Raw genomic sequence first — 12,914 nt, 5'->3', positions numbered from 1 at the left:
TTCTGTGCAACAGAAAATCTTTATTGGAATGGTATCCAAAGGATCCAGAGCTCTCTGGCTGCCCTCCCCTGTGCACACTCTGGGACACAGCGAGGAGCAGCTCTGGCTCAGCAAGCTGAGGCAGGCAGCCCTGAGCCCTTCGCATCACACCCAGCCTGCCTTCCTGTCCCAACAGCGGCCACCAGGGCAGCACAGACCTGCTCAGGAGGCGACAGGAAACCCAGACACCACTGAGAGCAACGTCTGCAGGTGTGGGCAGAGCCCCAAGCCCAAGGAAGCTGAGTTAGTGTTTGGTGTCTCAGGGGACCTGGTGAGAAGGGGGAGAGTGTACAGTGGCAGCAGCCTGAATGGCACGCACAGAACAGCACAGAAAGTTGGGAAGCATCTTCTGAGTAGAAGACCATGGTAGGTTAAACCTGGAAGGAAGGAACAGGAGATAGTGGCAGTGGGCTGCCAGCTCCTGTCACAGTCCCCGTTAGACTTGGCTGTGGTGCAGTCATGGAGGATGGCATCCAAATTAGCAGCACGATGAGAGAACAGAATAAACTTTTAACACGTTAATACCCAGCAAGGCAGTTTGGGGAAGGGCTCATCTTCATCCTCCAGTCCTGACAAGCCTTCAGATGCAGTATTTCCAAAAGCAGGCTGTGAAGGGATATGAAAGAAACATGTCAGCATACAACGGACTTTTTCCAGCTTCCCACTCTAGCCCTGCAGAAGGTTTCAGAAGACCCATGTCTTGAGAGAGCTGGGGCATGGAGCCAGCATTGTGCTTTCAGGACACATCTCAATAACCAGCTTTCAGTTCATACAACACTCTTAGAAGGTATTTCTTTTAGCTGCTCATAGTGTAAACATGGGGTCTAAAAGTTGTTTTCATGTTGCTTGATTTAAAAGGGTTCCTTTCGTTCTACTTCAGCAGTGTCAGGAACCAGCTTTTTCTTTCCTGTCTACTAGTCAGCAGTTTTGCTGCTTCAGAGGGGTGTGCAGGGGTTTTCACCTGTGACTGACCGGAAGAGCAGAATACTGGCTTGGAGGGATTGGATCTAGTTCTTACTTGTTTTTAAATCCAGTCACTACCACTCTGCTACCAACCACCCTTGAAACAACACTCAACTCTGTAGAATCTTCTAAGAAGACTAAATTAGGGAAGGATGTATATTTTGGTGTTGGAAAAAGTAGCTGTATCTCAACCAGCATGAATCCCACGTAAGTTTCCTGTTATCAAGTATGAGAAGAGATTTCTACCTGGTTTTTAAAGGAGGATCTTGGAAGAAAACTCCTACTGAATCAGCAGCGCTCATGCCGAGACATGAGCTCCTCCCAGACTGGAAGGACTTTAGATGAAGACAAAGATTCCTTGCTTTCATTTCTGATTCAGTCAGAATCTGATTTAAACCTGGCAAAGGGAAGTAGTTTTATCTACATTAAACCTTCCAGACTGGTGGGGGCATGAATTACATTAGCCAAATTAATGACAGCCTCCAGGGGTGCTTATAAATTGCATATTGCCTAAGGATCACCTAAGCACTTAAGCAAGCCTTGCACAAAGGGATTTTCTCTTGGCTGTCTGGCAGTTGTCAGCTTCCACATGCACAGAGCATGTGGGCTAAGGGCAGAACCAGGTCTTTTGTTTTTAGGCCAGATCTGTCATCAGTGACTTCTGGTTCACAGCTGCTACTGCTTTGTGGAGGAATCCATTGAAAGCCAGCATGAGCAGCATTGTCCATGTGCTTGTCAGGGGCAGCTTCACAGGAGCACTGTTGCAATGTGCTCCTGAGCCACTGGATACAGACTGGACAAAGCTTGGAGACCAACTGGGGGACATACCAGATCTGAGTTCCCTGCATTCTTGGTTGATTTCCACATCTCTTGTAGCTGTTTTACAGCAGTAGACAAGTGCTCCTTTTTTCTCTGTGAGGAGGCACTGACCTTGGCAGAGGGCAATGCCTGCAGTCCACATGCCTCATTATGCCTCCAGCAGTTGCTTTGAGGCCAGAGCAAAGTGAGGGGTGCACTGTGGGGACATGCTCATACAGAACTCCCCCACTCCAGGGCAGGCACTCATGGCTCACATAACCCCACGTTCCTCTGTGAAAAGCAGTATGTGACACTGCCTGCCTCCACGAGGTCCTGGGACTGCAGATCTGGTGTATCTGCCTCGACAGAAGACAGGGTTGGGGACACAATCCTTCTCCCCAGCTGCTAAACCAGCCAGCCATAAGAGAGGGCCGGACTGCTCGAAAAGCTGCCAACCAGCTGTTTTTCAGCATGTTTGGGGGATGTTTACTGTGACTGTCTTTGTTGCACAAAGGAAGCCCTGGAAATGAGAGTGGACAGGATGGCTGCAAGGCTCAAATTCAAAACCTACCGCGTTTTTTGGGCTGGGATGCTGAGAGGCTTTCCAAGGCATAGGCCACCTCTGGCCCATCCTCAGTTGAGAGCTGATCCTTCAACTTCTCCAGCTGTTTAAACAGAAACACAGCAGTAAGCAAAGGCCCCATCATGAGGAGCTCCACAGAGTGCTGGGAAGTGCAGGACAAAGGAGCTACATAGACTGGCTGACAGCATCACTGGGAAGGATAGGGTCTTCCCTGGAGCAGGACCATTCCTGGAGGATCTGCCTTTGGAGTACTCATAGCTCCTCACTCCCTCCTTCATTAAGCTGCTGGTTTGGTGGCAGTGGTGTGGGCACTCCCTGCTCTTTCCCTCCACCCCAGGTGTAAGTCCCTGTGGAGAGGAGGCTGTGTAGAAGGATACTGCAGCACTAAGAGTCAAGACAGTGCTGGGACAGGAGGTCTTCAGGCATCCAGACACTGCAGCAGAGGGCATCCCTTCTCCATTGCCCTGGGTTGTCCCTCCTCTCTCTCCCTCACAGTTCTTGCTGCCTTCCCCTGGTGATAATGTGGACAGTCCACTGCATTTCTTCATCTGTAGCTACTCTTTTCTTGTACACTGGGAACATCTACAGCCATCATCCTGACTTCTGCTCTGGCAAAGCTGCTCCCATAAAGTCAGAGCTTAATGTCCCTCAGCACTGGAGCGAGGGGCTAGCGTAGGACCTGGCAGCCTTCTGGCATGATGCACTGGGATTTTTCAGTCTGAAGTGAAAAGTGCCATGTGGAACCCAGCAGGACCTCCAGCATTCATGCAAACAGCTGGAACAGCTGGACCTGGCCTGAGAGGGAGAAAAAAGCACTTCCACTGCTCGCAGGGTTTGGGGCACAGTGGGAGCCATGCCAAGGTTGCTGCAGACCTTTTCCTATTCCTGGGCAGCAGGTGTAGGATGGGGATGCTATCTGTATGTGTGTGCTCTATCAGCCCAGCAGGGCTCTGACCTTGAGTAGGGCCACTCTTACTAGCAAAGAGTCCAGAAAAATTTCTGGTTTAGGTGGGCAGTGGCTTTCCCTCCAGCTTCAAACCTTTACCTAATGCAGCCAGCTCATACAGTGCCCAGGAAGGCAGCATGACCTCCTCTTCCCACTCCCTTTTCTCCTGTGGAGCTTTCCTTTGGTGTTTAATTCTTTCCTGGCTTGGCTTTCACTAGCCTTTTACTGGTGACAGAGGCTTTTATTGCACCAGTCTATAGCCCTGTCCTCTTTTTACCTTTTCCAGCTTTGCAGCTGTGTAGCCCAGGTTCTGCGCTGCTCTTCTCTCAATTCATGCTTACATTATAGCAGCAGGGGGAAGGGTAGCAGGATGCAAAGATGGAAGGATGGGGCATAAAGACAGCTTACACAATTGTTTAACTACTCATGCAAGAGCATGCATCTGTGTCTGTGCATTTGCTCCTCACCTCTTCAAGCTCTTCAAATTTCTTTGCCAGCTCCCAGTCTGCAAGAGGGGAGAGAGTAACATCAGCATCTGCATTGCTTCCTGAAGCTCAAATTAAAACCCCTTTCTTCATTTGCCCTCTCCAGGGGTCGACAAGCAAAGACCTAGTTATCATTTAACTCCTGTTAGTGATCTTCAAATGAATGACAGCAGAAATGGACAGAAAAGCAGGTTCTCTCTGCTGAATCCTGTGGGACTTTATGCTAATTCTCCATTATGAGGCAGGCTTCTTTACTGCTCACCAGGCCGTAGGGGAATTGGCCCAATGAGGTCACTTACTGTGTGATACCAATTCAGGTATTTTGCTGATTTTTAATTTTTATCCTGCTAACTGTAAATCTCTAATGCTGACTTTTCTGCCACTGGCTTTTATATGACATCCCACTGCTTCCTTTAAGACGCGTTTATCCTCACATCACCCATGCAGGCAGAAGTCAGAAGACACAAATTTAGCCTAGCATAACTTACTGATTTTTAAGTCAGCAAAGATCCAGGCTGGCAGAGTGGAGCACCAGGAAAAGTCACATAGTAGTAAGTGCACGGATTCCACACTTCTCAATGTTAGGGGAGCACGAGGACCTGTCGTGAGCATGGGGCCCAGCCTCATAGATCAGACTTAGAGATCTCAAGGCTAATCAGTTCTGTATTACTGTCAAAAAACTATGCAGGTGGATGAATGAACTGGTCTGAGATATCCATCCCATGCAGAAGGGGGGGAGAGTTAGGTGCCTAGGAACAGGATCTAAAACATCTAGCTGAACTGAAAAGAGCCTGGAATAGCAATAGGGAAAGCTGCAAGGGTGGGGAATTTCAGTCTCATTGCTCTTGAGGACTGAGGTACCTTATTCCAGCCTCAAACTGATGTCAAACCCGGTTAATTTTTTAATAAGACAGATGAGCTCAGTCAAAGCTGAGTGACTGGCTACAGTAGTTCTCCTGGGAGAGGAGTGGAGAGTGATCAGCTGGTTTTAAGTGCTAGTTTGGGAAAAAATGCACTAAAATAAGTAGAAGAGCCAGGAAAGAGCTAAAGAATGTTTTTGCTGGGCGCCACAAGCAAGCCAAAAAACAGCCCTGGAGCTGCTTCTCTTCTCTGTTCCTAACGTGGCAGCAGGCATTGGTCTGGATCATCAGGGGGATTTAAGACATAATTCCCCTTGATTTCAGATTTCAGATAAGACTTCAGCACACAGACGCATTGCCAGACTTGAGCTTTTTTTTTTGGAACATTTGAAACTGAGCAGGAGGGTGCCAAGAAAAAGCTGACTGCCCTCTTGGCTTCTCCTTCAAGAAAGAGACAGTTCTGTTGAAAAATCCTGAATATTTTCTGACATTCATCCAACAGTAAAAGCAGCAATTCCTAATCAAATCCATTACATGAGGATTCAATTTGAGAGATGAGATGGGGATGGGGGTGGGGATGGGGATGGGGATGGGGATGGGGATGGGGATGGGGATGGGGATGGAGTCAGGTGGTGTGGGCTCTGCTCCTGGCACTATCAGCAATGACCTCAGGTAGATTCCTCCTAAGTATGTCTTTACATACCCATAACGTAGAGACAGACACTGACATATCTATAAGTCAAAAGTGTCACTTAAGAATTATTATTATTACTATTTTTATTATTAACATTTTTACCTCTTTCAGAGTTTCAAGTGCCTGTTTTGGCTTGATTTTTTGCAAACTGTAGGTTTGGCCAATGACTGCTCTGAATAGAAAATGAAGAGTGGTTGAAATTTGGAACGGATTAACTCAGACAGGGAGAAGGAAGTTAATTTATGGGTGAAGCCTTGAGAAACTGCCTGCTGTAAATCCTCTGTCTGTGCTCTGCTCAGAGATTCATTATATTCAATTGTCTGGCATAAAATGCAGCCTTTCCTCTAGGAGTAATAAGTGCAATAATCCATAAACTTATCATAAAAATGTTATTTCTTGAATGCATCCCCTTTGCAAGAAGAATGCCTTTGTTAGTATAAGGGCTTGATTTATTTAAGTTTATTTATTTGTCCCAGGCTTGTTTAACCACTGCCTTGCTGCATTAACAAGGGTCTGGGAAAGAAGAGCACTGAGTTTGAGAAATGGATTCTCATAACAATATTTTTGCTGGGCCCCATCTCAGCTGTTTTCACAGGGAAGGGCATCTTCCTGCTCTGAGACCACCACACCCAGCTGAAACCCTCCCCTGGCTGCAGTGGCTGTGGGAATAGCTGACCCCTGTAATCCATTTGGTGCTTGTGATCACTGTGCCTCACGTCAGGGAAAGTCCAAATTTCTCTTCAGCGGGTCTGAGTTTGGCCACAGGCGGGTGGCTTTTAAATTTGGTGTCTGTTCACAGAGCACAGACAGGAAGAGCCTCCCCCTGGCCCATCTTTAGTGGCTGTGTGGGAAAAGCCAGTTTTCTCAACCTCTTCCAGCTGGACTTAGGCCCAGGCAGGAGCTGCCCCTGCCCTTGTCCCAAACTACACCTGACCCCAAGGGATCTCACTCCCACTCTCTCTGGAAAATCTTGGTGAAATTCCCTGCAAATGCTCACAAGATGCTCAGCACATCTCAAAGACACTGAGCTGTCTCTCAAAAGCACAGGGGGCTGTGTGGGGTGTGGGTAGAGAGGTGACTCCCAAAGCTGGTTCATGCCCCAGGCAATGCACACAACATCTTAGGGGCAGCAGGGGCACAGGGATTCAGCAGAAACTTTTCTTGGTTTTACTTATGTACACACTCATGTTCCCAGCAAAATGTTGAGTGTCTGAGGATCTAGGGTATGTGGTTTTTGGCACCTTTACTTTGCATTGCAAAAGCAGGTCCAGAAGCCCCATGATGGAGAGCATCTGACATTAATCACATGTAGGCACCATACCGGGTGCTGCTTCCACTTTCTGAGCAGTTGGTATTTCTGAAGAACCTGAGCAGCAGGTTCCTTGCATTCATGCAAACACGGATTCAAGAAGGAGAGATCTCCCCTCCCCTTCACTTACCAATATTTTCTGGCCTCCGCCATGCGAATTTCTTATTGAGAAGCAGAGTCAGCAATGTGTCCTCGTGATTTGTGTCTTCTCTCTCTGGAAGCACTCGGTTCTCTGCAGCACATAAAACACATCAAAACACATCTTTCTCAGTCTCATCAAATTAAGAATCAATTAATCAATTGATGCAATTAATCTCTTAATCAAATTAAGAAGGCTAGGAAGTGAAAGAAAAATGTCTCCTGTCAGCACTCACCAGGGTGGAAGGAGATTGGAGAAAAGGAAGATGTGCGAGCACAGAATAAAATGTCCAAGGAGTGAGGGCCACACAGTGGAAGGGTGTGGGATGGGGAGCCCTCCCTGCCAACCCTGGGCTGCCAGCCAGTTCCACTGCAGCCTCATCAGCACGACTGGCTGCAGAGAGCTGGGCACATCAGCTTGATTTACACAGTCCCGAGCTCTTCTGCAAGGTGGGTGGAGTGGGTGCCTCTGCAAAGCCAGACAGGAGCCCACAACATCCTCTCTGCTCAAACCTGCGGGTGTTCCCCCGCTCACTCCTCGCACCTTCTCAGGGCTGACAGAGGTGGGAAGTCCCTCCTCACGAGGGCTGAGGTGTGGGTACCACAGTTGAAAAGCCCTGCAGCCCCACAGCCCTTTCTTATCCCCACTCAGCCTTGGGGCTGCTCTGTCTGACTGCCAGCAGTACTGAAGGATTCTTCCTGAGCAGAGCTCAAGTGTGGAGGAACTTAAAGCAAGACCATGCAGAATTTTTCCAGGAAAAACCTCCCCAAGCTGCTGTCCTAAAGCAATTTGGACCTCTCTAAGAGGCCCCTTTAGGGCACTTTCTCAGTGGTTTTACTTCAGTGGTTGTGGCTATGCCCTCAAATGAATGGTTGTGAAGGTCAAGGGTTCAGCAGAAAACAGCAGATGCAGGGGATGGGACTAATCAGCGCTCTGAAGGCTCTGAGATCCTCCCAGCTCTGCTCTACAAATTTCCAGAGTCATCTGAGACTAGAATGTTGCACTAATATTTGAGAATGACAGAACAGGAGCCAGACTTTATAGGGAGAGTGGCCATTCAGAAGAGTCTTCGGTCTGAACAACCCTGCCTCACAGACAGACCCTACAAATCCCTAGAAGGTACCTACAGAATTCCATGGAAAATACTAAGAAATTATACAGACAGGCTTTTTTCCTCTTCTTCCAGGATCTTTAGGACTTCTGCTCAATGCAGTCTCATATGGCCATCAGCCCCTCTGAGGGGATGAATGCAATTATTCTTGATACACATGAAACAAAACATTGTACCAGACGAGCCTGAAGGATGCTCGAGAGTGTGTGGGAATCAGCTCCATTAGCTAACGTCACATAAATCTGCAGAAGCTGAGGGATGCTGGCCAAAGGGATGCTCCAAGTATTTGGCCAGACTCAACCCTGCCTCGCACTGCGGCTGAAGCCGCTGGTCCCGGTTGTGATCTCTGGAAATAAACCCGGGGGAGCAAGCAGAGCAACCTGCAGTTAGCATGGAGTGCCATAAACCTCATTCCTAAGTATGAAGGACAGTTATAATTTTAAAATAACTGCTTTTAGTGTTTTGGGGGATTTGCTACAGGGAAAAAAAACCCCAACACTATAAACACTCGAGTAAAAGCTAAACAGAAGCAGGATTTACATAGAGTGGCCTGGGGAATGCTTTGGTTGTAATTACAAAAATAAATAGGTGATATAAGTGGAAAAATAATTTGAAAAGCAATGTTATTTTCAAGCCTATATTTAGCGACTCTGGTTTTTTTTCCACTGCCAAGTCTGTTTAAGAAAGAGCACTAATGATTGACATTTCCCTGCAGTATAAATTCAAGTTAAGATTAATTTAAATTATGGGTTAAGTACATATGAAAAGAAGTTCTGTGAAGAAAAAAAAGTTCAGCATCACCGTACTACTGACATTTATGAGCTGTCAAATCTCATATGGTACATACCGGAATTGCTGCTCTCTGATATTTTGGTGGGGGTTTTTTTTATTTTTTTATGGGAGAGAACAAGCTACCCTTACCAGATTTCACCAGATCTGATATTTTCAATGATTAGCAGAACATGTCATACAGCCAGCTGCAGAGCAGAAGGACAGCTTTAGCTCATGATAATATGAATAAGCCTCTCGCTAGCACCCATGTTAACAGACTGTTCAGTATAGCTGGAGGTTCGTTTTGTTTCCCCTCCCAGAGAAGTGAGCATTGCATTGGCCATGGCAAGCAGCAAAGCAGAAAGATAACCACCTACCTGTGTCATGTAGCTTGTATTCCAGCTTACCTTGGAGTAAAAAAGGGTCTCCATGTGTAGATGGGACACACAAAGCCATGGTCAGGATGGTTAGCACTCCCAGACACAGCTGGGCTGACCACATCTTCTCCACGTTCCCAGCGCCCAAAAGCATCCTTCCTTCAGGCACGGTGGAGGACTTCAATGCAACCAGTGCCAGATGAGCTCACTTTTAAGAGGCAGTGGATGTGCCGTGATTGCAAATGGCCTTTGGAGGAGGGGAGAAAAATATCTCTTGAGATATAATTCAACCTGTCAATATGATTCACTCCGTTGGGAGTGGACAGAACAACCCAGTAACATATGTCAGATGGAACCTGTTCAATATATCTCATATCAGACTGATCTAATGAATTCTGATGTTCCCACAGGCGTGCACTGTTCACGCATGTTGATATACATTCCGTACATATATACATTAAAAATACTTTTTCAGGGCTGCTGCTTTAACAGAGTTCAGGCATGAGGACTCCCACATTAGCAAGGAAGATTTGTCTAATGTACAAGCTGCCATATTTTACCAGTTTGAACAGAATCAGGTTAATGGGGTTTTGTAATTTATCATCTCACTTCCTAGTGCCTATATTAATTAATGTGAGATATAATGAGTGCTGAAGTGGTGGGAAACAGAGGGGGAGAGCTCTTTTCATTTAACTGATTGGAGAATGTTGAGTGTGTCTTGCTCACTGTGACTTATGGCTTTGTCAACGGGAAAGGCATCACACCCTATTTTGGGATTATGTCTGAGTGGGGGAGTGCAGATTTGGCAGTAGATATGGAATACGTCAAGGATGGGCAAGAGTCTTCAGTTTTTTTCTTGGGGAAAAAAAAGAAGTGGAAGGTCAGATGCTGGTTCTGGCTACACAGCCTTGTTTTATAATTTTAGAGCGAAGTACTGAGACTCATTGCATACATTCCATGTCTTCTCAGGCCATGACTACATTTTGGTTTGACATCCATTTGTTGCCTATTCCATCACTATTGATTAGGGACCTGCTACTACTTTTTCACAACAACCTTACCAAGGAAAATATTGCAATAGTAACAGTGCTAGGCTTTGCTCTTCCCTTCTCCTCTTCCTGCAGAACTGAATCATCTGTACTTGTCGTGGTTTAAGCCCAGCCAGGAACGAAGAACCACAGAGCTGCCAGCTCACTCCCCCCGTGATGGGATGGGGGAGAGGATCAGGGCAAGCTCTGATTTGTACGTACACTCCTGGTGACTCACTGTGTGTGCTTTTTTGACACCACGTCATGCCAGATTACCCAAGATAGCTTCATCTGATGGTACCTGCACTTCATCTTAACTAAAAGACAGTATCATTTCCATGTTTGGGCTTTTGCCTTCTCGTCTCCAGCTCTCCCTACTACTTGTTCTTTGCCTTGGATAGTTATTGAATGACTAGCCTTTTAATAACCCTTGTAATATTGTATTATCTGATTAATTATTAACAAAAATGGAGGGGGAGAGGCTCATATTTTTTGCAGGATATGCCTATAAAAATGATTGTGATGCTTCCACTAACGAAGAGTTCTCTACTGAGAAAATATTCCAAAATTTTCCCTGGAGATATAATATGTTCAAATTAACCAAACTTGTAGTTTCCCTCAGACTTATGAACTAGTGAACAGCTGTCTGAAGTGCTCACCTTCTTCACAAAGTTCTCTTTGGACTGAAGGACACCTACATCCTACTGGAGCACTTTTCCAGCCACCTCTGTCTCCCTAAGGTGCCACTTTCAAACTTTTCAGAGGTGAGCAGTCCCCATGAAGCAGAGTCCATAACTTGATGAGCGTCACTTTGCACAGGAGTCCAGTGTGGACAGTAGCAGCTCTGACTTAAAACTACATCCTTAAGGAAGGTCAAGTCCATTTTAATTTAATACTGAAGGGCTAAATCTCAGTCTGTCTTGAGATCTGCTGTGAAATTGAATTTGCCTGGGTACAGAAGGTGGGTTTCTCCATCTCATCTAAGTTTATGCAAAATCCACAGATCTCGGACTGTTTTTCCCTACCTTTGGCTATGGGATCTCATGGGCTATTGGCAGGCTCTTTCAGGAAGTTGAGCTATTCTTGGGATTTCCTCTTTCACTGCAGAGAAACTTCAGTTCTGGATCATTGCAACTGTTCAGTCCCCAAAGCAACTCACGTACAGAGTGTGCCAGACCTTTCAGATGATGGCTCTGGTGAAGGTGGGGAACTGCCATGCTACATTTACATATGAGAAGGAAGATGACTGGATGCTGTGAGGAGTGGATGCTTTCAGGGGATGGGTTGGTGGACAGATGCCTGGCAGTTGCTGCCAAGCACTAGTGGAATTTTTTTATTTTTTGAAGTTAGGAGATAATTGATTTGCAGTGTTTGGCTTCTCTAAGGCTCCCACCTGGAAAATTCCTTTGCTTTTACCCCGTTAGTCCAGGTGCTGGAAATAATACTACATTTTATTGTTCTTATGTATTTTATTCTCCATAGGAATACAACAAAGTCTCCATATTCTCTCTATTACTTCACTCATTGATAATGTCTGATAACAGATAATGTCATTGATAATCATCCACCGACCACTTGAGTCTGGACTTCAAGGATAACAAGAACATGAAGATGTGAGCGCCATCTCTACCTGCCATGGTCCCAGTCTGTCCCTTCATGTAGAAGTTTCTCTCTTCACAAAGCTATGCAGACTTCAGGTAACCCAACACAACCAAACTGGAAAATTGACAAGGGTCAACAAACCCAGCCAACCCAGAGGACAGGAATAGAGTAGACTTGGTCAAAGCACGTGCCACCAAATCCAGCTGCACCAGCTCTGTGACAGAGATGAGTAAGAGTGTCTGTGCCTAGAGGGTGTTAATGGTCCTGAGCATCCTCAGGTGGGGCCTCACCACCCTCTCTGCCCATCAGCTCAGGAGACCCATTTAATCTCAACCTAGTCTCCTGTTTTTCCTAGAGCTATGCTGGAGGGATGCTGGTCTGGAGCTCAGCTATGTCTTTGCCTGCCCATGGTCCCTATTGATCTGGATGCAGACCTGCAAGTGGGCTTCCCTGCTTGACCATGGATATGTCCCGTCTCTGTGGACCTCTCTGGTGCTCACTGAGCTGTGTTTGTCCCTGGCTGCTGTCATCAGGCCTTATTCTGACCAGTGTATTGATTTCCATCTTGACCCAGGGTCTTCCTCACCATCATGGTCTTCCCTGAACACCAGGGCTCTTAACTGAACCTGGCTGCAGTCTCTGATCCTGACCTGCTTGCCTCTCTCAGGATGGGTCCCTGCTGTCAGCATCACTGCACTTGGCTCCCTGTTCCTTAGGGAACAGCTGGCCCTTGCTGCTCTCTGACATCATCTTCCTCGAAACGTTCAGCTTCTCTCTGTGCATAGACTCCTCTTCCCTGCCAGGTGGATTGGTAGATCTTGCAGCAATTAAGATTTTCAGGTATGTTATATAAAATCCCAGTTTCTCTGAAATTACTTTGGGCTTTGCCTTTAGCTCTAATGAAGGTGGGATTGCAGTCTCCAAATAACCTAACCCGAGTTTAATCCCAAAGTAGTAATCCCTGCTGTTTCACAGCAAGCCTCAGACAGGTAGAATTCAGTGGGGGGGTTGAGTGACTTGATGCAGGAGGCAGTGTTGAGCTGCTGAAAACAGGAGAACGTAAAAGGGCTACTTTCCAGAGCCAGCTTGGAGTGGCAGGTTTCCAGACCACTTTGTACGCTGTATATTTGGAGTTTGGAGAAAGAAAAAAAGAATATTCTCTCTTTTTCAGAGCTTCCTGAGAACATGTAAAACATCACATGCATCATG

General features: G+C 46.5%; 1 protein-coding gene across 1 annotated transcript; it reads right to left on the bottom strand.

Annotated features, from left to right (window-relative positions):
- Positions 1-9,449, bottom strand: UTS2B (urotensin 2B). The gene is made up of 5 exons (XM_042042499.1): positions 9,106-9,449; positions 6,808-6,909; positions 3,797-3,834; positions 2,372-2,465; positions 1-645 (listed from the first exon to the last, which is right to left on the bottom strand). Exons 1-5 carry the CDS (start codon positions 9,227-9,229, stop codon positions 620-622), a joined length of 384 nt encoding a protein of 127 aa, XP_041898433.1. The 5' UTR covers positions 9,230-9,449; the 3' UTR covers positions 1-619.
- Between the last annotated feature and the right edge of the window lie 3,465 nt (positions 9,450-12,914).

Source organism: Corvus kubaryi, unplaced genomic scaffold (assembly GCF_017639235.1).
Source record: "Corvus kubaryi isolate FWS band 111438036 unplaced genomic scaffold, C.kubaryi_AGA036_p1.0 37397, whole genome shotgun sequence".
NCBI lineage: Eukaryota > Metazoa > Chordata > Aves > Passeriformes > Corvidae > Corvus > Corvus kubaryi.
This window is presented reverse-complemented; position numbering and strand designations above follow the sequence as displayed.

Excerpts from the sequence above, each read along its gene's own strand:
- UTS2B (XM_042042499.1), bottom strand. The coding sequence starts at position 9,229 with ATGCTTTTGGGCGCTGGGAACGTGGAGAAGATGTGGTCAGCCCAGCTG. Across the intron at positions 3,835-6,807 it reads GCGGAGGCCAGAAAATATTG|ACTGGGAGCTGGCAAAGAAA; the intron begins GTAAGTGAAGGG and ends CCCCTCTTGCAG. Across the intron at positions 2,466-3,796 it reads AATTTGAAGAGCTTGAAGAG|CTGGAGAAGTTGAAGGATCA; the intron begins GTGAGGAGCAAA and ends CTGTTTAAACAG.